Here is a 24,639-nt window from a genome sequence, read left to right on the forward strand (position 1 = left end):
AACAGGCGGTGGATTGGGTATTAGCTCTCCTCGCGGCTCTCGGGTGGATAGTGAATTTTTCCAAGAGCAACCTTCAGCCCTTCCAGGAGTTAGAGTTCCTGGGAGCCCACTTCGACACTCGAGTGGGCAAGGTCTTCAAGTTGATCGACCAGATTCGGAATCTGCTCTCGCTGCCTCTTCCAACGGCCTGGGACTACTTGCAGGTCTTAGGGTCCATGGCTTCCACCATTGACCTAGTCCCCTGGGCCTTTGCTCATATGCAACCGTTACAGAAAGCTTTGCTATCCCGTTGGCAGCCGGTGTCGGAACAGTTTCACATAGTCCTCCCTCTTTCGGCCTCTACCGTTGCCGCCTTGCAGTGGTGGCTTTTGCATCCCCATCTCCTCCGGGGAATGCCCCTTCAAGCTCCACAGTGGACGATAGTAACCACGTATGCCAGTCTCTCGGGCTGGGGTGCGGTCTGCCTGTCCCAGTCCACACAGGGGATCTGGTCACCAATTCAGACTCACTGGCACATCAATCGGTTGAGGCCCGGGCAGTGCGTCTGGCTCTGCAGGAGTTTCTGCCCCTCATACGCGGCAAAGCGGTGAGAGTGCTGTCCGACAACTGCACCACCATGTCTTACATCAATCGTCAGCGGGGCACCCATAGTCGCCTGGTGGCCCTAGAAGCCAGCCGTCTCTTCGACTGGTCAGAACACCTGGATTGCCTGGCAGCCTCCCACATCGCGGGCAAGGAGAACGTTCAGGCCGATTTTCTCAGTCACCAATCGCTCGATCCGGGAGAGTGGGAACTCTCGGATGCAGTCATGGATCTGATTGTCGGCAGGTGGGGTCCCCCCCACCTGGACCTAATGGTGACCTTGCGCAATGCCAAGGCCAATCAGTTCTTCAGCCGCTGGAGGGAGCACGGCTCGGAGGGCGTGGATGCTCTGGCTCTCCCTTGGCCCGCGGACGTCCTTCTGTACGTGTTCCCTCCATGGCCTCTGGTGGGAAAAGTTCTCAGGAGAATAGAAATCCACCGAGGGCCAGTGGTTCTGGTAGCACCCGAATGGCCTCGCAGGCCATGGTTCGGATCTCGTCAACCTGGCAATGGACGGACCTCTTCAGCTCGGCTACCTTCCTCGGCTTCTTCGGCAGGGGCCCGTATTTTTCGACCAGGCCGATCGCTTTTTTCTAGCGGCTTGGCTTTTGAACGGCGACGCCTGATGCGTAAGTGCTAAAAGGAAGAGGTTATCTCCACCTTGCTTCGAGCCCCGAAGCAGTCTACTTCTCTAGCCTACGTGCGCGTTTGGAAGGTCTTTGAGACTGTTTGTGAGGAGTCAGGTGTCTCTGCGCTCCGTCCCAGTCTCGTTGGTCCTTTCCTTTCTTCAGAAGGGTCTCTCCAAGGGCCCCTCCTTCAGTTCCCTGTGTGTGCAAGTTTCCGCTCTCGGCTCTCTCCTTGGACGAGTCGAGGGTCATCCCTTAGCGGGCCATCCGGACGTGGTTTGTTTCTTGAAGGGAGTCAAACACCTGAAGGGTTATAGGATAGGCTCTGTCCTCATATGGATACCCTTTTCAGTTTTCATCTGTCTCCACCTGCTGGAAAGGAGACTCAACCCAAGGTCTGGATTGATCTGTTGTACTACAGGAACGAAAATTAACAGGTAAGAACTAATTTTCCTATTTGGGTTCCAGAATCTCCCTCCCACATTTTCCTATGTCGTTGGTGCCCACATGTACCATGACAGCTGGCTCCTGCCCAGCACTGTCTATAATCCTATCTAGGTGACGTGTGAGGTCTGCCACCTACACACAGGCAGGCATGTTACCAGGCGATCCTCACATCCACCAGCCACCCTATCTACATTTCTAATAATTGAATCAACCAATAGCCCTAGGAGACTTGTTCTCAGTGTGAGAGGACAATACAATCACCTGGAGAGCAGGTCCTTGCTAGAGGATCACTTCCTGCTACACCAGGGTGATGTTCTACTGGAAGACCTTTCTGATCCAAGGCAGCACTTGGGCTGCCAGACTGGATTTGGAACTTGGATACTATGTCCCTGAAGGTCTCATCGATGTACCTCTGTCTCCCTCATCTCCTCCACGTCTACTGCTCTAGCCTCCAGATATAGGACTCGTTCCCTGAAAGCCAGGAGCTCTTTGCACTGAGTGCACACACACAATCTCTCATTGGTGGGTAAAAAAAAATCATACAAGTGACACTCAATGCAAAGACTGGAAAGCCCTCCTCTTGCTGCTGGACTGCTGCCTTCATCTTAGTTTTATTGAGTTCCTAGTTAAGTTTAGGATACTAAGGGAGCTGGAATTAGAGTACTTTAAATTTACAGATTAATTAGTAAATTCATCAGCTATTGTCCTACAAGTGGATGATTAAACTTTCAATAAGGGCTGGTACAATAGTATGATTTAGATAAGACCCTGATTGATTTTTAATTAAAATGTCTCTTGCCTAAAAATCAAGGGTTGAGTGGGTGGGAAAGACAGAAACTAGAATTAACTATGTCTGGCTTGCTTATTACCTCAGACACACACAAACTCTAAAGAATATATCCCACTATTTCACCTTTCTCCAAACTATAACTCCACAGATTTTCCCATAGCTATACTTACCAATCCTCTTTAACCACCATTAAATTGCTCTTCATTCAGTAAATTGAAGGGTTTGAGATTCGCGCACGTTTAGGCTTACGCTTCCGGACCTCTTCTATTGCAAAGGGTGCGGGGCCTCTGGAAGCTGGGGCTGTGGAATTCAATCCCTGGATTGCTTGCGGTGACCCCTGGACTATTCTCCCGGGGGATGCTGGGAGCAGTATGCAGATGAGCCCTTCCGGTCCTCTTCTACTGGAAACTTTGACAAAGGTTTTCCGTCCTGGGCTTCATTGGATGTTGTCACCCACATGTGAGGACCAATATCCTGCTGTCCTAGGAAAACATCTGTTACAGGTAAGCAACTGCGCTATATTTTGGAGAGGAGACTCGTGGCTATGGTTTTATCTTTGGGATGGGTGTATATTTTGGAGGGGAGACTCGTGACTGTGGTTTTATCTTTGGGATGGGTGTATAGTTTGGAGGGGAGTCTCGTGGCTCTGGTTTTATCTTTGGGATGGGTGTATAGTTTGGAGGGGAGACTCGTGGCTGTGGTTTTATCTTTGGAGGGGAGACTCGTGGCTGTGGTTTTATCTTTGGAGGGGAGACTCGTGGTTGTGGTTTTATCTTTGGAGGGGAGACTCGTGACTGTGGTTTTATCTTTGGGATGGGTGTGTAGTTTGGAGGGGAGACTCGTGGCTGTGGTTTTATCTTTGGGTTGGGTGTATAGTTTGGAGGGGAGACTCGTGGCTGTGGTTTTATCTTTGGGATGGGTGTATATTTTGGAGGTGTGACTATATTCAGAATTGGTGATTTACGCTGTTTGTGAACTTCTCAGGACGAGTGTATATTCGTGAAGGGTGGCTTACGGTTGTACCACAGAAGGGGGATGAGGTGAAGTTAAAGATGTTCTTCCTGTTCTCGGATATTCTGATGATGGCTAAGCCCTGCCACCCCCTGCACCTGCTGAATTCAGACAAGTTTGCCTGCCAGGCCATTTACCCCTTGGAGGAGTGCTCCGTGGAGAAGGTGTTTGGTCACACCAAGAGCCGGGGTGGTCTCATCAGTGTAAGTTGATCTCGGGTGGGTGGAAATGTTCTTATCAAATTAAATCAATCACTTTTGGAAATGGGATGAACATTCTCATTAGTGCTGGGTTCTGTCTTGTCAGGTATTGGATGTTATGGTCTTTATTTGTTCTTCTCTTCTCCCTGCCCTACATTCTCTCCTGCTTCTCAATACTATATGCCTCTGGTCTTACGCCTGCTGTAAGAATAAAAGGCTTGCATTACCAGGTTAATCCAAAGTTCCCTGTCCGTACCCAGATCAGTCCAGACTCCTAGGTTTTACCTCCCTGCCAGCAGATGGAGACAGAGAGAGTCTCACTGACACTGTACATAACCCAGGGTGCCACCTGCAGTCCCTCAGTATTTCTCTGTCTCCAGCAAGCCAGGACAGGAGAAGTTGGCGATTCCTCCCAGGAGTTGGTAGGGCCTGGTGGGGGCCATCCCTCCTGGTCTTGAGGTAGATGAGCAGGGGGTTGGGGGCCCTTTGTTTGTTCGATCCTTTGTTGCTGGAGGCTGAAATATGGTGGAGCCAGTTCCCTCTCCTCCAGAAGGGACAGCAGAGCCTGCTGCCAATATTTCAGTGCAGGGAGGAATTTCTTTTTCTATTTTCTGTTTGATTAAAATTGAAAAAAAGGAAAAAAGAGGAAAAGATGAAGGGAGGGTTTTTTGTTTTTTTTGCTGTCTTCCTGTGGCTTGGTGGCAGTGTGGGGCTGATGCTGGTCGGGGCTCAGCTTTCGCAGGTTCTGGTAATTTTATTTCCTCAGGCAATGGTCTCCTGTGGGCCTATGACCAGTGGCATACTACGTGGCAGCAAATGCGCAGCATCTGGAGAGTCGCGCGCGTGGCTCTCTCGGAACAGCCTCTGCTCTCGCTGCCTCTCTGAGGGAGAGGGAAGTTCAGGATCGACCGGCAGCGTGGGTCTGGTAGGGCCCTGGCCATGCCACGGGAAGCGTTGGACCTGTTCCCTGTCAGAGCGGGAATGGCGGCCATCTTGGCTTCCTTCACAGGAGCTGCGGAGAGGGAGGGGGATTTTCCTCCACCACTGTCTCCAGCGATCCGAGCCCCGTGGAGGCCCAAGGGGGTCATTCCAGGGTGGAAGATGACCTCCTGGGGGGAGGGTTCAGATGATTCTTTCCTTTTTCAGCACATTTTGTACTTTTATTGCACAAGGCTTATTTGACCTGGAAAGCTGCGGGGTGGCAGGGGTCCAAGCCTGAGGTTTTGTCTTGTCCACAGCCCAAGAAGACATCTAGGATCTCTGGGTTCGGTGAGCCCTTTGGGTGGCCTTGTGGGGTTTTGCGATGGACGATCTTTCGGATGGTTTTGAGGTTGGGGCCCCAGCAGGATTGGGTCTTCCTGATGTGCATCCTTCCCTTGGGGGGGGGGGGGCGGATACGGAGGAGGGACAGGGGAAGGGCCACCTGTGAAAGGGGATGATCTTAAGGTGGTGTATCTGTTCCTCAGGGAAGAGTTGGGACCCCTGATCCCCTTTGTTCTAGTGGACTTAGGAATAAAGGTTCCACAGGAAGAGTCTGATCAGGAGGATATGGATCTGGTCATGGATGGCTTACAGGGTCCAGCGAAAGTGTTTCCTTTTCATAAGTACATTAAAACACTGGTAGTCAGGGATTGGGAGACTCCGGAGACTGGCTTGAAGGTTGGAAGGGCTATGGATAAGTTATATCCTTTGCCCGAGGTGATGCTGGAACTCTTGCAAGTCCTGAAGGTGGATGCTTCAGTGTTAGCTGTGACTAAGACGACTATCCCGGTAGCCAGTGCAACAGATCTAAAAGATCTACAGGATAGAAAGCTCGAGGTGCATCTGAAAAAGATTTTGGAAGTGTCTATGCTCGGCATAAGAGCTGTGATATGCAACAGTTGCAGGCCTACAAGCCTATGTCCTCCCAGGAGGTGAAGCAGGTGGAACGGCTGGAAGCTGTGGTCATCTATGGTGCTGATGCGCTGTATGACCTCATTAAGATGTCCTCCAGGACAATGATGCAAGTATTTTCGGCTAGGAGACTTCTTTGGTTGAGGAACAGGTCAGTGGATGTTTCCTCCAAGTCTCAATTAGAAGCATTGCCCTTTAAGAGAAAATTACTCTTTAAAAAGGATCTGGAGGAGCTGATAAAGCATCTGGGAGAGAATAAGGTTCACACATTACCTGAGATCAGGGCTCAAGGAGCAAGGAGTTCCTCCTCTGGATGTTCTCAGTTTTGGCGGAATAGGTGGTTTTGGCAGGGGAGATCTTCAGGAGGAACCAGTCCTTTCGAGGTTGAAAGCTGAACAGGGATGGCCCTGGAGCCAAATCCTCACAATGAAGCAAGGCCAGTCCCAGTTATAGGAGGTAGATTGACTCGGTTTTACAAGGAGTGGGACAAAATCACTACGGACCAGTGGGTTTTAAGCGTGATAAAGTAAAGTTACACTTTAGAATTTGCTCTTCCGCTAAGGGACCTGTTCATGGTCTCCCCTTGTGCTTCTGTGGAAAAGACGGGTGGTGCAATAGACCCTCAACCATCTACAGATGTTGGGAGCCATTGTTCAAGGTACAATCACACTAAAGGAGTCCCTTACTATTCCCAGCCTGCTTTTTGTATTAATTCAAGGCTGAAACAGAGTGGACACGCCGGAAGGAATGGAGAGAATGAGACTTGATTTAAGGAAGCTGGAAGAGTGGTCGAAGATATGGCAGCTGAGATTCAATGCCAAGAAGTGCAGAGTCATGCATATGGGGAGTTGACATCCGAAAGAAATGTATTCGATGGGAGGTGAAGGGCTGATGTGCACGGTGCAGGAGAGGGACCTTGGGGTGATGGCGTCTAACGATCTGAAGTCGAGGAAACAATGTGACAAAGCGATAGCTAAAGCCAGAAGAATGCTGGGCTGCATAGAGAGAGGAATATCGAGTAAGAAAAGGGAAGTGATAATCCCCTTGTACAGGTCCTTGGTGAGGCCTCACCTGGAGTACTGTGCTCAGTTCTGGAGACCGTATCTCGAAAGAGACAGAGACAAGATGGAGGCGGTCCAGAGAAGGGCGGCCAAAAAGGTGGAGGGTCTTCATCGAATGACTTATGAGGAGAGATTGAAGAATCTAAATATGTACACCCTGGAGGAAAGGAGGAGCAGGGGTGATAGGATACAGACTTTCAGATACTTGAAAAGTGTTAATGATCCATGGTCAACAACAAACCTTTTCCGTTGGAAAAAAATCAGCAGAACCAGGGGTCTCGATTTGAAGCTCCAGGGAGGAAGACTCAGAACCAATGTCAGGAAGTATTTCTTCACGGAGAGGGTGGTGGATGCCTGGAACGCCCTTCCAGAGGAAGTGGTGAAGACCAAAGCTGTGAAGGATTTCAAAGGGGTGTGGGATAAACACTGTGGATCCCTAAAGGCTAGAGGACGTGAATGAAGAGAAGAGGCATGGGGGGGTGGCTTGCGGGAATGACAGCTACTACCTGGTGATTAATCCCCTTATTCAATAAACATACACACTGTTAATGCAACTCCAACATTGCTCCAAGCTTCAACGGCAAGAGGAAATGTGGAAAAAAGGATTCGCATTCACAAATAAGCGTTGGAGTAGCTTGCTTGTTGTGGCGGTTACTACCCCAAACCAATTAAGCCTGATACTTCACTTTGAATACATATACAGCGCAGCTCACTGCTTCAACAGCAGGGGATGAATGAAGAAAAGAGGATTTATATTTTGACAACCAACAAGGACTAAATTGCACAGGCTGGGTAAACAAATAAGCATGGGAGTAGCTTGCTTATTGTGGCGGTTACTACCCCTAACCAATTAGGCTTGATACTTCACTTTTATGCAGCTCCAGCACTGCTCTCTTCATCAATGGCAGGGGTGGAAGGAAATTAGAACCAAAAAGTTACCAATAAGGGCCCTGACCTCAGCGGTCAGAGTAACAGATAAGTATGAGAAAAATAAGTGTGAAAGCTTTCTGGGCAGACTGGATGGGCCGTTTGGTCTTCTTCTGCCATCAGTTCTATGTTTCTATGTTTCACTAAAGGAGTCTCTTACTATTCCCAGCCTGCTTTTTGTATTAATTCAAGGCTGAAACACTAAAGGAATCCCTTACTATTCCAGTAAACAAATGTTTCTTGCTTCCTTCTACCGCACTTATGATTTTGTAAACCTCTATCATATGTACTTCTCCAGGCTCTTTAGCCGTTCCGTCAGTTTTATAATTTTTTTTGGCCTTCTGTGCACACTTTCTAGGTTTTCTTCTTCTTTTTTGGATGTATTGACCAGAGCTGCACACGAGATATGCTTGAATCAAGGTGAGGTTGAGAGGTTTTATGATATGTTGCAGGCTCTGTGCCTCTGCAGGAGGAAGCGTTATGGTAAGAGCAATGGCCTGAGATGCAGGAAAGTCAAGGATCAGATCCCACTTGTACCAGTAACCCTCCTCCTTACCCTGGGCAAGTCACTTCCTCTCTCATTGTCTCAGGTACCCGCTTAGACTTTCGGTACCTGAATACTTGTCTTCATTCTACAGTGCTGTGAACTGCATGCAATCAATATTTATTTTATGTTTATTTATTTTATTTATTTAAGTTTTTCTATACCGGCATTCGCGATAAAAATCGCATCATGTCGGTTTACAATTAACAAGTAGATAGGGAACAAAAGGCAATAAATAACATTGATCTAAGTAATAATAATAATAAAATAATAGTAATAGTAGTAAAAAACGTTAAACAAGAGAAGGCTAAGGAATGCAGTTACAATAAAACAAGGGAGTAATATAACTTGGATCAGAGAAAAGAAGCAGGGGTTTAAATATATATAACATATATGCCAGTCAATGTGCTTATAGCGTTGAAGAATTGCCCTTATGAGGTAGGGATATTAATTACTATGATTAAGGCAAAGTCTGAGCGAATAGGTAATAATGGAATAGGTTTAGTTTAGTTCAGGAAAGGCTTTCGTGAATAGCCACGTTTTAAGTCTTTTCCTAAATGTAGGAAGGCAGGGTTCCTGTCGCAAATCTGGTGGGATGGAGTTCCACAATGTTGGTCCTGCAGTGGAGAAAGCCCTGTCTCTGGCGGTTATGTGCCTCATGGATTTGGAGGGTGGTACTTGTAGGGTTTCTCTATAGGACTCTCTGATTGGTCTTTTGTACGTGAATTTTTTGAGAGGAATTTGAAGGGTGAGCTGAGAGTGTTGATGTATAGCTTTGTAAATAATGGTTATGGACTTATATATGATTCTGTAATGAATTGGCAGCCAGTGCAGATCTTTGAGGATTGGTGATATGTGGTCTCTTCTCCGTGTGTTAGTTAATATTCTAGCAGCCGTGTTTTGGACCATCTGAAGGGGTTTGGTGTGAGATGATGGAAGACCTAATAGCAAAGAGTTGCAGTAATCTAGTTTCGAAAAAATTATTGATTGTAGAATAGTTCTGTAGTCATGAAAATGGAAGAGTGGTCTTATTCTTTTTAAGACTTGGATTTTATAGAAGCAGTCCTTAGTAGTTTGATTTATGAATGCTTTTAGGTTTAACCTGTTATCCATGATAGCTCCCAAGTTTCTTACTTGTGGAGTTTGTAAATTGGGTGGAGGGTTTGTGTCGATGTTACTGTTTTCAGATGAAATTAGGAGGAGTTCGCTTTTTGAAGAGTTTAGTATTAGATTAAGGTTTGAGAGGAGTCCATCAATTTTTTGAAGACAGGTTTCCCAGAATTCTAGAGTTTTGGTGTATGATTCCTTGACGGGGATGACTATCTGGACGTCATCTGCATACAGAAAGTGTTTAAGGTTTAAGTTGGTTAGCAGTTGGCAAAGAGGGAGCAGGTAGATATTGAAGAGCGTTGGTGAAAGGGAGGAGCCCTGTGGAACTCCCGTAGATGAAGAGTAGTGTTGAGATTCTTTGTTGTGAATTTTGACTTTGTATTTTCTGTTCCCTAAGAACGATTTGAACCATGATAGTGCTGTTCCTGTTATTCCGATGTTTGCTAATTGGATTAGTAGGGTGGAGTGGTTAACCATGTCAAAGGCGGCTGAGAGGTCCAGGAGGATCAGTAGATAAGTGTGACCTTTGTCCAGGCCCATGATGAGGTAGTCGGTCAGTGAAATTAGTAGTGATTCGGTGCTTAAAGCTTTTCTGAAGCCATATTGAGATGGGAACAGAATTTTATGTTCTTCGAGGTAGTCGGAGAGTCTGGAGTTAACTAATTTTTCCATTACCTTAGCTATGAAAGGGAGATTGGATATAGGACGGAAATTGGTAGGATCATTAGGATTTAAGTTGGGTTTTTTTAAGAGCGGTTTATCATGAATGTTTCTTTGTTAACCACTCAAGTGTTGATGGAGCGGGATGGAAGCATTTATGTAAATAAAATGTTATGGAGTGACCTCACTTCCACTGCTGTGTGATGGTTCTTGCCTTAGTCTTGCACAATCTCCAGTTTCAAGTCCTGATGCCTCTCTCTTGTAATCTTTTCTAGTTGTCCTTCCAGCGAGAGTCGCTGCTGCTCATGTCGACAGATCAGGAAGATATAAATGATTGGTTCCGCTGTCTGTCCACTTCCGTTGGGTGAGAATTTGTCCATCTTGGAATAATAATCAATGGAAATAGAAAGGCACTAACATTATAAATCAAGGGTGAAAAAACTCAGCAAGAGAAGAAACCAAACACCGGGCTCTGGTTATAGCTGTTGCATTTCATCTGTGTTGCACGACGTACGTTAGTTACCAGGCTAAGCTGAGGGCTCTGTCATTAGATTGTAAGGAAATAAACCAGGTTGTCTTTCTGTGAAACCTCAGTGTGTACTTTACTCCAACCTGGCAGGATTTCTTGTCCTGCTGTGGGAGCAGCCAAATAAAGCTACTTGCCTAACTCTGTTTAGAAAGATTGCTGTCGTAAAGTTAGCTGAATGACTAAAAAAAAAAAAAACATAACCGTTGAGCAGTTATTGTATCCCTGCATCTCCCCTGCCAGCACCGATCTTCTACCTTTAAAGAAAAGTCCCCAGATAGATCAGGGAAAGGAGGAAGATTTAAAATAGTGACCCTAATCCATAGCTCAGTAAGTAGAGGCACACACTATGATGTGTCAGCTCTCCCCGTGAGATCTACAAACCTCAGCGGACCCTGAGATCGATTGGCCTTATCCTATTAGAAGTGACAAGCACGCCTTGCAGAAAGCAGGGAGAGAAGATGCTACGGTATGGAGTAATCTGCCAGAGGAGATTAGAAATGGTGATGGAGCCAGTGAGGGGAGGAGCAATATTGGACCTGGTCCTCAGAAATCGAGAGAGCCTCTCAGATGTCCGGCCAGGTGCCCACCTGGGTACCAGTGATCATCAGATGGCATGGTTCTAATATAACGACCAAGAGGGAGGGACGTCACACTGGGTACCAGTGGTCATCAGACAGTATGGTTCTAATATAACGACCAAGAGGGAGGGACGTCACACTGGGTACCAGTAATCATCAGACAGTATGGTTCTAATATAACGACCAAGAGGGAGGGACGTCACACTGGGTACCAGTGGTCATCAGACAGTATGGTTCTAATATAACGACCAAGAGGGAGGGAAGTCACACTTGGTACCAGTGGTCATCAGACAGTATGGTTCTAATATAACGACCAAGAGGGAGGGACGTCACACTGGGTACCAGTGGTCATCAGACAGTATGGTTCTAATATAACGACCAAGAGGGAGGGACATCACACTGGGTACCAGTGGTCATCAGAGAGTATGGTTTAAATATAACGTCCAAGAGGGAGGGACGTCACACTGGGTACCAGTGGTCATCAGAGAGTATGGTTTAAATATAACGACCAAGAGGGAGGGACGTCACACTGGGTACCAGTGGTCATCAGACAGTATGGTTCTAATATAACGTCCAAGAGGGAGGGACGTCACACTGGGTACCAGTGGTCATCAGAGAGTATGGTTTAAATATAACGACCAAGAGGGAGGGACGTCACACTGGGTACCAGTGGTCATCAGAGAGTATGGTTTAAATATAACGACCAAGAGGGAGGGAAGTCACACTTGGTACCAGTGGTCATCAGACAGTATGGTTCTAATATAACGACCAAGAGGGAGGGACGCCACACTGGGTACCAGTGGTCATCAGACAGTATGGTTCTAATATAACGACCAAGAGGGAGGGACGTCACACTGGGTACCAGTGGTCATCAGATAGTATGGTTTAAATATAACGACCAAGAGGGAGGGACGTCACACTGGGTACCAGTGGTCATCAGAGAGTATGGTTTAAATATATCGACCAAGAGGGAGGGACGTCACACTGGGTACCAGTGGTCATCAGACAGTATGGTTCTAATATAACGACCAAGAGGGAGGGACGTCACACTGGGTACCAGTAATCATCAGACAGTATGGTTCTAATATAACGACCAAGAGGGAGGGAAGTCACACTGGGTACCAGTAATCATCAGACAGTATGGTTCTAATATAACGACCAAGAGGGAGGGAAGTCACACTGGGTACCAGTGGTCATCAGACAGTATGGTTCTAATATAACGACCAAGAGGGAGGGACGTCACACTGGGTACCAGTGGTCATCAGACAGCATGGTTCTAATATAACGACCAAGAGGGAGGGACGTCACACTGGGAACCAGTGGTCATCAGACAGTATGGTTCTAATATAACGACCAAGAGGGAGGGAAGTCACACTTGGTACCAGTGGTCATCAGACAGTATGGTTCTAATATAATGACCAAGAGGGAGGGACGTCACACGGACATTATGCAGACTTTGGCAAAATGGCAGTGACCCTGGAGGGAGGGGCTGGAAGGCTGGGAGGAGATGGGTGAAGTGGAACAACAGTGGGCAAAGTGTAAAAGGAGCTATAAGAAAGGCCACAAACTTGCATGTCAAAAAAGTAAAGAAAATATAAAGAAAAAGGAAACCAAAATGTTTCTCCAAGGTGGTGCTTGAGAAAATAAACTCCAAAGATCATTATTTAAAATGTACAAAGGAAGACTGCGAAACGTATAAGAAAATTATTACTTACCTGCTAATTTTCATTCCTGTAGTACCATGGATCAGTCCAGACCGTGGGTTATGTCCCCAATCCAGCAGATGGAGTCAGCCCAAAACTTCGAGGGGGCGTCACCATAAGCACTACTACCCCCTCTGCAGGAGTTCAGTATCGAGAATATCAAAGCCCGAGTAATCAGAAACCCCCTGAATTGGATCAAGTTAAAACAAGACGGCAATAATGAGCCGCTGAATTTAAAACAGAGAAACTGTACCATCCCACCAACGGATGGGAGGTCACAACTCGTGTCGATCCCCAAGGAAAGAACAATCACAAATAGTGAAACGGGGAACACGTGAGAGAAGATAGTAAGAGAAGACAAGAAGACACTACTGTATAACAGCTGAGTCAAGTCAGACCCCAAGACAGCCGAGCAGGAGTAGAACCCAAAAGCGGTGGGCGTCTGGACTGATCCATGGTACTACAGGAACGAAAATTAGCAGGTAAGTAATAATTTTCTTTTCCCTGTACGTACCTGGATCAGTCCAGACCGTGGGATGTACCCAAGCTTCCCTAACCCGGGTGGGATTCTGCGAGGCCTGCTCGTAGAACCTGTTCGCCAAAGTGTCCATGGACAGACGAGGCGAGGTGTAGTCTGTAGTGTCTCGAGAACGTGTGTAACGATTTCCAGGTGGCCGCTCTACAGATTTCCTGCGAAGACACCGATCGGCTCTCCGCCCAGGAGGCCGCCTGAGAGCGTGTAGAATGCGCCACAATACCGGGTGGAGGAGTCCGCCCCGTCCCGATGTAGGAGGCGGCAATGCCGGCCTTCAGCCATCGGGCAATCGTAGTCTTCGAGGCCTGGGATCCCTTCCGGGGACCAGACCAAAGGACGAAGAGATGGTCAGAAGTCCGAAAGTCATTCGTGGCCTCCAGGTAGATCCGCAGAGTGCGCTTGACGTCGAGGAGACGAAGAGTCCGTGGCTCAGACGAGGAGAAGGAGGGCAATTCCACCGTCTGATTCACATGGAAGGCGGACACCACCTTCGGGAGGAAGGAGGGCACAGTCCGAAGTGAAACGCCCGAATCTGTGAACCGTAGATAAGGCTCTCGACAGGACAGAGCCTGCAGTTCCGAAATACGCCGAGCGGAACATATGGCCACCAGGAACACCGTCTTGAGAGTGAGGTCCTTGATCGTCGCACTCCTCAGTGGTTCGAACGGAGGTCCGGACATGGAACGTAGGACCAAATTGAGGCTCCAAGAGGGACAAGGATCCCGCAATGGAGGCCGCAAGTGCTTGACGCCCTTGAGAAAACGGAAGATGTCCGGATGGTGTAACAAAGATCCCCCTCCCCGCAGGAGGGAGCCAAGGGCGGCCACTTGAACCCTAAGGGAGTTGTAAGCGAGCCCCTTTTCCACTCCCGCCTGTAGGAACTGGAGGATCTGCGGGACAGACGCCTCCGTGGGTCTTGTGTTCCGGTCGGTACACCACAGTTCGAACACCTTCCAGACCTGCACGTAGGCCACCGACGTCGAAGTCTTCCGAGACCGCAGCAGAGTTGACACTACCGCCTCTGGGTACCCTCGTCGGCGGAGGCGGCGCCTCTCAAAAGCCAGGCCGCAAGACAGAAGAGTTCTGCCTGGTCGAAAAATACCGGTCCCTGGTGTAGGAGGCGGGGAAGATGTCCCAGCCGGATGGGTCCATCGATTACCAGGTGGAGGAGATCCGCAAACCAAGGTCGTCTTGGCCACTCTGGTGCGACGAAGATCACCATCCCCTGATGAACTTCTATTCGTCGGAGTACTCTTCCCACCAGCGGCCACGGTGGGAACGCATATAGGAGCAGATCGGCCGGCCACGGGAGCGCGAGAGCATCTACGCCCTCCGCTCCCCTTTCTCTCCGGCGCCTGAAGAAGCGAGGCGCCTTGGTGTTCTGTGCGGACGCCATGAGATCCAGGTGGGGGGAGCCCCACCGCCGGACGAGTAGTTGCATGGCCGTGTCGGAGAGCGACCACTCTCCGGGGTCCAGGAGCTGGCGACTGAGGAAGTCGGCCTGGACGTTGTCCACGCCCGCGATGTGTGAGGCCGCGAGGCGGCGCAGATTCCGTTCCGCCCACTGCATCAGCATCGCTGCCTCTAGCGCGACCTGCGGACTGCGAGTGCCGCCCTGACGGTTGATGTAAGCCACCGTGGTCGCGTTGTCCGATAAGATTCTGACTTCCTGATTCCGAAGGAGTGGCAGGAAATGGAGGAGCGCCAATCTGACCGCTCTGGTCTCCAGGCGATTGATGGACCACTTCGATTCCTCCGCGGACCACGTCCCCTGCGTGGCGCTTCGGTCGCAGACGGCTCCCCAGCTGACGAGACTGGCGTCGGTGGTCACCACCACCCAATTTGGGAGGTCGAGGGACACGCCGCGAGCCAGATTCCCCGGTACCATCCACCAGTTCAGGCTGTTCCTGGCGAACTGGGGCAGCGGAAGAATCACCTGGTAGTCCTGCGAGAGCGGTTTCCAACGGGACAGGAGAGCTCTTTGTAGAGGACGGAGGTGCGCAAAAGCCCAAGGAACCATGTCGATGGTGGAGCCCATCACCCCCAGGAGCTGAAGATAGTCCCAGGAGGTGGGAGCTGGTAATGCAGAGAATCGCTGTATATGTTCCCGTAGGGCGTGCACCTTGTCCTGCCGTAGGAAAAACCGCTCCCAGTCGGGTGTCGAAGGTCGCCCCCAAGAAATCCAAGCGCTGCGAGGGCACGAGGGAACTCTTGGAGAAGTTCACCACCCATCCTAGGGACTGCAGAAACTCTATCACCCTGGCCACCGCCGCCTGTCCATGTCGAAAGGACTTCGCTCGGATGAGCCAATCGTCCAGATAAGGATGAACTAGAATCCCCTCCTTCCGGAGGGCAGCCGCCACCACTATCATGATCTTGGTAAAGGTGCGCGGGGCCGTTGCCAATCCGAACGGAAGAGCCACAAACTGGAAATGCTGATCCAGGATCTTGAACCGTAGTAGGCAATGATGCTCCTGGCGAATGGGAATGTGAAGGTAGGCCTCCATCAGGTCCAAGGAGGCCAGAAACTCCCCTCGATGAACCGCCGCGATCACCGAACGTAGCGTTTCCATGCGGAACCGGGCCACCCGAAGGGATCTGTTGACTTCCTTCAGGTCCAGGATGGGGCGGAAGGAACCGTCTTTCTTCGGTACGACGAAGTAGATGGAATAATGGCCCGAGCCCACCTCTCCGGAGGGTACGGGCGTAATGGCACCTATCTCCCACAATCTGTCCAGGGTCAGCTGCACCGCCCGTCGCTTGATGGCCGACCCGCAGGGAGAAAAGATGAACCGTCCCTTCGGAGGGCGGGCAAATTCCAACGCGTAGCCGTGTCCTATGGTGTCCAGAACCCACTGATCCGAGGTGATCCGTGCCCATTCCTCGTAAAAGAATGCCAGCCGTCCCCCGATCTTGGGAACGGCGGAGTGGGCGAGCTGAACATCATTGAGAGGATTTGGGCAAGGGCTGTCCCGCCGTGGGCGCGGCCCGCGCTGGGCGGCGCCCGCGAAAGGAACGGGACCATGGCTGAGCCCTGGAGGGAGGGGGCCGGGAGACCGCCGGCCTGTAACTCCTGTAGCGTCTTTGCGCCCTCGCTCTGGTCCGGGAGGACGGGAACGACCTGGTAGAGCGATATCTGTCTTCCGGCAGGCGATGGACCGCGTTTTCCCCCAGCGACTTGATGATCTGGTCCAGCTCCTCTCCGAACAGGAACTTACCCCTGAAGGGCAGGGAACCCAGGCTCGACTTGGAGGACGTGTCCGCTGCCCAGTTGCGGAGCCAGAGGAGTCGGCGCGCCGCCACTACCGAGGCCATGGAGCGTGCAAGGATTCTGAATAGATCGTAGGAGGCATCGGCCCCGTATGCCACTGCGGCTTCGAGCCGATCCGCCTGGGCGGCCTCCCCGGGAGGCAGCACCTGGGAAGTGAGCAGTAGCTGTACCCAGAGAAGGCTGGCTCGCTGGGCAAGAGAGCTACACATCGCTGCCCGCAGTCCCACTGCGGAGACCTCGAAGACCCGCTTGAGGAATACTTCCAACTTGCGATCCTGCGTATCCCGCAGCTCCAAGACAAGACAGAGACAGAGAAGAAAAATTCCAACTAAGGGAAAAAACAGAATAGGTTACAGGAAATCAGGAGCAAGCCCAGATTCCCCTACTCGCATCTGCTGGAGTCAGAAGATACAGAACTCCTGCAGAGGGGGTAGTAGTGCTTATGGTGACGCCCCCTCGAAGTTTTGGGCTGACTCCATCTGCTGGATTGGGGACATAACCCACGGTCTGGACTGATCCAGGTACGTACAGGGAATGGGTGAAGCTGAAAGAGACCAGAAAAGAAATCAGAATGGCCAAAGCTCCAGTCGAGGAAAAGATCAGCAAAGAGGTAAAAGGTGATTACAAAGGATTTTCCAAATCTATCAGGGAAAGGAAGAAGAAGAGCAGAGCTGATTGCAAGATTGAAAGGAGCAATGTGTGGCACAAGGTGTGAAGAAATAGCAGAAATGTTAAACAATTACTTCGGTTTTCAGTAAGAAAGAGGTTAGAGAAGGAGGTTTGCTGTTTAGCAGGATTACGGATGAGAATGAGGTGGACTCATCCTCACTTACAGAAGACATGGGCAACCTGATCAATATGAACCTCCCATATCCCAAGTAGGTATCCATCCCATAACGTACGGGTTAAGGATAACATCATCCCCAGGAAGCTGCTGATAAACTATTCAGTACCAAACCCCTTCCTCTGCCAGTAAGGCTTTGGGTATATTTGTCCCATGCATGCAGGAACCTCTTTTTGGATTTGAAGGTTGCTTGAGCGCCCAGAGCTTCCATGGACATCATAAGGTGGAAGGCGTTTCTCCACTGCCAAAATGCCGGAGGAGTCTCCTCCTGACAGTGCAGGGGTAGAGAGCGTTTCCCAGGGCTGTCCTAGGCAAACGTTTGTCACTCTCTCTTCGCATGTTAATAGCGAGGTCCACACCAAAGAGGACCACCCTCTCCATGGCCAAGCTGTCATTCAGAGACTTTGTAACCGAAAGTTGTTTAATTAGAGGACAAGACAAAGGAGTAAAGGTTCCGATCTCTTGTGAGCATTTGGGACAGGTATTAGGGTGAGTTTTGCCTTAAATGCCAAGGCTGGTGTAACGCACGCTCTGTGCCAGAACTTAAACTGTTCCTCTCGTAGATATGCATTAGAGGAAACCTCCTTCAGCCACTGAAAACACGAGAGCACGCCCGTCTGAGAGAGACAGAAGTTACTGTCTCTCTCAGATTTTATTTATTTTTAGCTTATTATTATATTTGAATCAACTATGTAATTTTTAGTGAGTTACCTGTTTTACGAGTTTTGGTTTTTATGAATTCTGCTACTGCAAATTCTAATCATTGTTAACCGCCTTGATATTAATTTGAAAGTCGGTATATAAAGCTAAATAAATAAAATAAATAAATACTCTCCCTTCTCCCCCAGAAGGATTGTGGCCAGGTTACCCTCGTCAATGTTCGAAGCCCCTTGTGTATTCATGCAAGAGAAAGTTTGCTGTGCTTTATCTGGAAAAAATCACTGAGCAAAGTTACCTTTGTCATATCCAACATCTCCTTGGGAAGCGAAGAGACCTAATGCCTGAATTGTAGGAAACAAAAGCAGCCACTGTCCAGGGCATATTGAGAAATATAAAACGTTTCCATCTGGTCCCAGAATACGCATTCACACCACTTAGAGAATGTCTGGTGTGGGCAAATCATAGCGGAAAGAGACATTTACATACCTGCAAGGAATAAATGCACAGGAGCTGATCTCTTTCATCAGAAAGGAGACTGCAGAACGAGGGGTCATGGGGTAGGATGGAGGATGCATGGGATGCGAGATCTGGTGGGGACAAATCATAGCGGAAAGAGACATTTACATACCTGCGAGGAATAAATGCACAGGAGCTGATCTCTTTCATCAGAAAGGAGACTGCGGCACGAGGGGTCATGGGGTGAGGGTGAGAGGGGGTAGGATGGAGGGTGCATGGGATGGGATGTCTGTGGAGCTGGTGATGGGGACAGTACATGAAATCAAGAGAGCATGGGAGAGGAAGAGAATCTAAAGCTGAGCAGGGGATGTGGATGGGCTGCGTGGTGTTAATCAGGCAAGTGCTGCTGCATTATCCCTCCCTCACGCTCAGTGTATTTTCCTTGCTGCTGAAGTCTGAGGTAGGATGCAATACAATTTTACCTTTTTCTTTTCCTCGTAGTCACCTGAGAACACGAAGCACCATCGTACACCGGAAAGAGAACACGATGCAAGCAAAGCCACTAGTAGGGGAGCGGAAGAGAAATATGGTAAAGCTACTCACTGCCTGAAGTGATTTCTATGTAAGGTGGGAGATTGCACACACACGGGTAATGCATGAGGGGAAATATGGTAAAGCTACTCACTGTCTGACGTGATTTCTATGTAAGGTGGGAGATTGCACACACACGGGTAATGCATGAGGGGAAATATGGTAAAGCTACTCACTGCCTGACGTGATTTCTATGTAAGGCGGGAGATGTGAATGGCAGAATGATTGCACACACACGGGTAATGCATGAGGAGAAATATGGTAAGCTACTCACTGCCTGACGTGATTTCTATGTAAGGTGGGAGATGTGAATGGCAGAATGATTGCACACACACACGGGTAATGCATGAGGAGAAATATGGTAAGCTACTCACTGCCTGACGTTATTTCTATGTAAGGTGGGAGATGTGAATGGCAGAATAATTGCACACACACGAGTAATGCATGAGGAGAAATATGGTAAAGCTACTCACTGCCTGAAGTGATTTCTATGTAAGGTGGGAGATGTGAATGGCAGAATGATTGCACACACACGGGTAATGCATGAGGAGAAATATGGTAAAGCTACTCACTGCCTGAAGTGATTTTTATGTAAGGTGGGAGATGTGAATGGCAGAATGATTGCACACACACGGGTAATGCATGAGGAGAAATATGGTAAAGCTACTCACTGTCTGAAGTGATTTCTATGTAAGGTGGGAGATGTGAATGGCAGAATAATTGCACACACACGGGTAATGCATAAGGAGAAATATGGTAAGCTACTCACTGCCTGAAGTGATTTCTATGTAAGGTGGGAGATGTGAATGGCAGAATGATTGCACACACACGGGTAATGCATGAGGAGAAATATGGTAAAGCTACTCACTGTCTGAAGTGATTTCTATGTAAGGTGGGAGATGTGAATGGCAGAATAATTGCACACACACGGGTAATGCATAAGGAGAAATATGGTAAGCTACTCACTGCCTGAAGTGATTTTTATGTAAGGTGGGAGATGTGAATGGCAGAATGATTGCACACACACGGGTAATGCATGAGGAGAAATATGGTAAAGCTACTCACTGTCTGAAGTGATTTCTATGTAAGGTGGGAGATGTGAATGGCAGAATAATTGCACACACACGGGTAATGCATAAGGAGAAATATGGTAAGCTACTCACTGTCTGAAGTGATTTCTATGGAAGGTGGGAGATGTGAATGGCAGAATGATTGCACACACACGGGTAATGCATGAGGAGAAATATGGTAAAGCTACTCACTGTCTGAAGTGATTTCTATGTAAGGTGGGAGATGTGAATGGCAGAATGATTGCACACACACGGGTAATGCATGAGGAGAAATATGGTAAAGCTACTCACTGTCTGAAGTGATTTCTATGTAAGGTGGGAGATGTGAATGGCAGAATGATTGCACACACACGGGTAATGCATGAGGAGAAATATGGTAAAGCTACTCACTGCCTGAAGTGATTTCTATGTAAGATGGGAGATGTGAATGGCAGAATGATTGCACACAGGGGTAATGCATGAGGAGAAATATGGTAAAGCTACTCACTGTCTGAAGTGATTTCTATGTAAGGTGGGAGATGTGAATGGCAGAATGATTGCACACACACGGGTAATGCATGAGGAGAAATATGGTAAAGCTACTCACTGCCTGAAGTGATTTCTATGTAAGATGGGAGATGTGAATGGCAGAATGATTGCACACAGGGGTAATGCATGAGGAGAAATATGGTAAAGCTACTCACTGTCTGAAGTGATTTCTATGTAAGGTGGGAGATGTGAATGGCAGAATGATTGCACACACGAGCTGATGCATGAGGGGAATGCAATATCCCCAGGAATTTCTTCGTTTGTTTGCATTTGCTTTTCCTGACACTGCAAGGTGGATTACATTTAGGCTCTGTAGATGTCCCCAGAGGGTTTACACTCTCTTTTCACCTGAAGCAATGGAGGATGAAGAGACTCGCCCAGCTCCCAAGGAGTGTCAGAGGGATAAACGGACAGCACCGCACCTGAGAACAGCACAATGCATTGTTGATCTCTCACATCCACACAGTAAATGATATTCTCCTCCTTTTGTAGGACGAAATATCCTCAGGGGAGGATCTGAACTTACGGCTCAAGCATTCTCAGTCAGAAGCAGTTCACAGACCTGAGGGAACAGCTCCAAAGAGAGTGAAATTATCAGACGCACCAAATCCTACTGCCAGGTACAGGAAATGTCCTCACTCTGGGGAGTGTGTGTGTGTGTGTGTGTCTCTCTCTTTTAGTGCTGTTCAGGAGGTGAGAGCAGTGAGGGAAGGTGTGTTTAGGACACTGTCTCTCTCTCTCTCTCGCTGCCGTGCAGGTGTGGGGATATCTCATCAGGGGCAGCTCTGGCTGGTGCTGAGATGGGGCAGGGTGTGTGTGTGTGTGTGTGTGAGAGAGAGAGGGAGACTCTCTTTTAGTGCTGTTCAGGGGTGAGACCAGTGAGGGAAGGTGTGTTTAGGACACTGTCTCTCTCTCTCTCTCACTGCCGTGCAGGTGTGGGGATATCTCATCAGGGGCAGCTCTGGCTGGTGCTGAGATGGGGCAGGGTGTGTGTGTGTGTGTGTGTGTGTGAGAGAGAGAGGGAGACTCTCTTTTAGTGCTGTTCAGGGGGTGAGACCAGTGAGGGAAGGTGTGTTTAGGACACTGTCTCTCTCTCTCTCTCGCTGCCGTGCAGGTGTGGGGATATCTCATCAGGGGCAGCTCTGGCTGGTGCTGAGATGGGGCAGGGTGTGTGTGTGTGTGTGTGAGAGAGGGAGACTCTCTTTTAGTGCTGTTCAGGGGGTGAGACCAGTGAGGGAAGGTGTGTTTAGGACACTGTCTCTCTCTCTCGCTGCCGTGCAGGTGTGGGGATATCCCATCAGGGACAGCTCTGGCTGGTGCTGAGATGGGGCAGGGTGTGTGTGTGTGTGTGTGTGTGTGAGAGAGGGAGACTCTCTTTTAGTGCTGTTCAGGGGGTGAGACCAGTGAGGGAAGGTGTGTTTAGGACACTGTCTCTCTCTCTCTCTCGCTGCCGTGCAGGTGTGGGGATATCTCATCAGGGGCAGCTCTGGCTGGTGCTGAGCTGGGGCAGGGTGTGTGTGTGTGTGTGTGTGAGAGAGAGAGGGAGACTCTCTTTTAGTGCTGTTCAGGGGGTGAGAGCAGTGAGGGAAGGTGTGTTTAGGACACTGTCTCTCTCTCTCGCTGCCGTGCAGGTGTGGGGATATCCATCAGGGGCAGCTCTGGCTGGTGCTGAGATGGGGCAGGATGTGTGTGTGTGTGTCTCTCTCTTTTAGTGCTGTTCAGGGGGTGAGACCAGTGAGGGAAGGTGTGTTTAGGACACTGTCTCTCTTTCTCTCTCGCTGCCGTGCAGGTATGGGGATGGCCCCTCGGTGGTGGCTCCAGCCGGTGCTCTGTGTGTGATACTGTGAGGTGGATCTGCTCCTTGCCCTGTGCAGCGAGACTACAAGCCTGGTCCTTACAGAGCCGTGGAGAGAGGACAGAGCTGATGGACTCGCATCTCCCTGCTCCCTTATTATCTTGTTTTCATGCTGCTGAGGCAAACCTTGTTATTTTTTCTATTGCACTAAGCTGAGATGAGCGATTCCCCTCCTCTGCTCCTCTCTCACCTTCTCCTCCATTCCTCCAGCTATCTCTACTCCCCCCACTCCTCCTCTCTATTCTCTGAATCCCATCCTCTGACCCCCCTCCCTCCCTCCGTCACTCCCTCCCCACTGCTCAGTAGGTTTATCTTGTGAAACGCAGCCCCTGGTTCTCCGATTCTTACAGGATAAACCCTGCGGGGTGTTGGAAACATCAGAGGAGGCTGGGAAGGTCCTTGGGTTCATCAGAGGTGATCACAGGGAGAGAAAGTGGCCCCTTCCCGCCTGCTGATACGAGCTGCAGAGAGAGGAGGAGCGTGAAACCTGTAATGTACCCTGCGATTGTTGTTTATTACTTAGACATATTCACTCCTTAGCCTCCTCTCCTCTGTTATTCTGTGGATTGCATGCAGAACCTACCAAGAAATACAAAAAGAGCAGGAGACAGAATTACCCCCAATTGTACTGATTAAGAAGAATTTCCCAGCACCCCCTCATGTGTTGCCCTTAAAGCTTATTTATAGCCCAGGAACTCCAGACGAAGGCTTTCTTTGCAAGTATTCAGAAGGACATTGAGGTCGTTCCCAACAGCTTGTGGCTTACAAATAAGATTCATTCCTGTTCTGAAGGATGTCGCTTCCTCCGGAGCTACCCTGGGCAGGACGCGCCCCTTTCTCCACATCCTGCAAACTTGTGAGAGGTGTTGCTGTTTGCTGACTGCGAGCAGCAGCAGTGCAGCAGAGTTCCCTGTACGTACCCGGATCAGTCCAGAGCGTGGCTAGAGCCTCCTGTCCAGCAGGTGGAGACAGAGTAAAACTGAAAGGGTGTCCTATATGAGGACAGAGCCTACCCTGCAGCCCCTCAGTATTTGTCTGTCTCCAGCAGGTGCAGCAGCTCACCCTGCGGTCTCCTGATTTACGCTGGTCAGCCTTCTTTTTTTCTTCTTCCTGGATCAGGCAAGTACTTATTCCTTAGGGATTAAAAAAAAAAAAAAAGAGTTTAAGTTTTAGTCTGTGCAGGCGACTCTCCCGTCTCCTGGCTCTTGCCGGACTCCTCCTGCTGTGCATAGCCTGAGTCCGTGATAGCTTCCAGGTGTGGGGACCGAGGCTGGTGGTCCAGTCGTTCATCTCACACCCCCCCCCCCCCCCCCCCGGCTGCCTAAGGAGCACAGTGCTCCATTGTTGTGCTCAGTTTTGGGTTTAAAAAAAGAAAAAAAAGAATAATAAATAAGAATTCTTAAAACCTCCCTGGGATTTGAACCGGCGGCCAGCCAGGAGCGTGCAGGCTTCACTCCCCTGCCTCCGCTCCTGCCGGCAGGGCTGCCAATCATTTCTATTTTAAACTTTTTTTTTTCAGCATGCGGCTCCTCTTCACTGAGGATGCCACGGCCAGCAGCCTGCCTTGCTGGGGGAGGCGCTCCCCTCGTTGCGCGAGGAGCTCTGCTCAGCCTGCCTGCTGGGTGAGGAAGGCTCCTCCTCGGCAGGGCAGGTAAATCTAGCCTGGGGACGGAACCCCCGGCACATGGCCAGGTTGTTCCCGGGTCGGCAAAGCCCGGGAACGGTGGCCATTTTGGGTTTTTCTGCAACTCCCGATTCGGAGCTGCCTGGGGCTGGGGAGCCAGAAATTTGCGATTTCCCCCCCCCGCCTCCCTCTTCTCCCCCCCCCCCCCCACCCAGGAAACCCAAGGCTCTTTTTTCTTCAGAATTTGTCGTCCTCCTGCACAAATCCTATTTGGCTAGCTTGCAGGCGGAGGAGGAGGACTCTTCCATGCCCCGTGCCACTGCCTGTTTACCCCCACTGCGGAACCTCCGGGGTCTGTGCGGGTGGTTCTGGGAGTAGCCCCATCCCTGACCCCCCGGTGGCCCCAGTTATTCCGGATCCTGATCCCACTTCAGATTTAGCGAGTGCCCTCCCACCCCTGGAGGGGGACAATCCTAGAGTTCTCCGCATGTTTCAGCATGAGGAGTTGGAGCCCCTTATCTCCAGGAATTGGGGCTGGAGGGGC

General features: G+C 49.6%; 1 protein-coding gene across 1 annotated transcript in view; it reads left to right on the forward strand.

Annotated features, from left to right (window-relative positions):
- Positions 1-23,399, forward strand: part of ARHGEF39 (Rho guanine nucleotide exchange factor 39) — a 95,199-nt gene extending 71,800 nt beyond the window's left edge. The window contains exons 9-13 of the mRNA XM_029583468.1: positions 3,430-3,659; positions 10,127-10,215; positions 18,929-19,016; positions 21,109-21,236; positions 22,406-23,399. Of these exons, the coding sequence (XP_029439328.1) occupies positions 3,430-3,659; positions 10,127-10,215; positions 18,929-19,016; positions 21,109-21,236; positions 22,406-22,463 (593 nt within the window). The 3' untranslated portion in view covers positions 22,464-23,399. The remainder of the gene's footprint in view (positions 1-3,429; positions 3,660-10,126; positions 10,216-18,928; positions 19,017-21,108; positions 21,237-22,405) is intronic.
- Positions 23,400-24,639: the final 1,240 nt, after the last annotated feature.

The sequence above is a fragment of the Rhinatrema bivittatum genome, chromosome 1, assembly GCF_901001135.1.
Source record: "Rhinatrema bivittatum chromosome 1, aRhiBiv1.1, whole genome shotgun sequence".
NCBI classification, from domain to species: Eukaryota; Metazoa; Chordata; class Amphibia; order Gymnophiona; family Rhinatrematidae; genus Rhinatrema; species Rhinatrema bivittatum.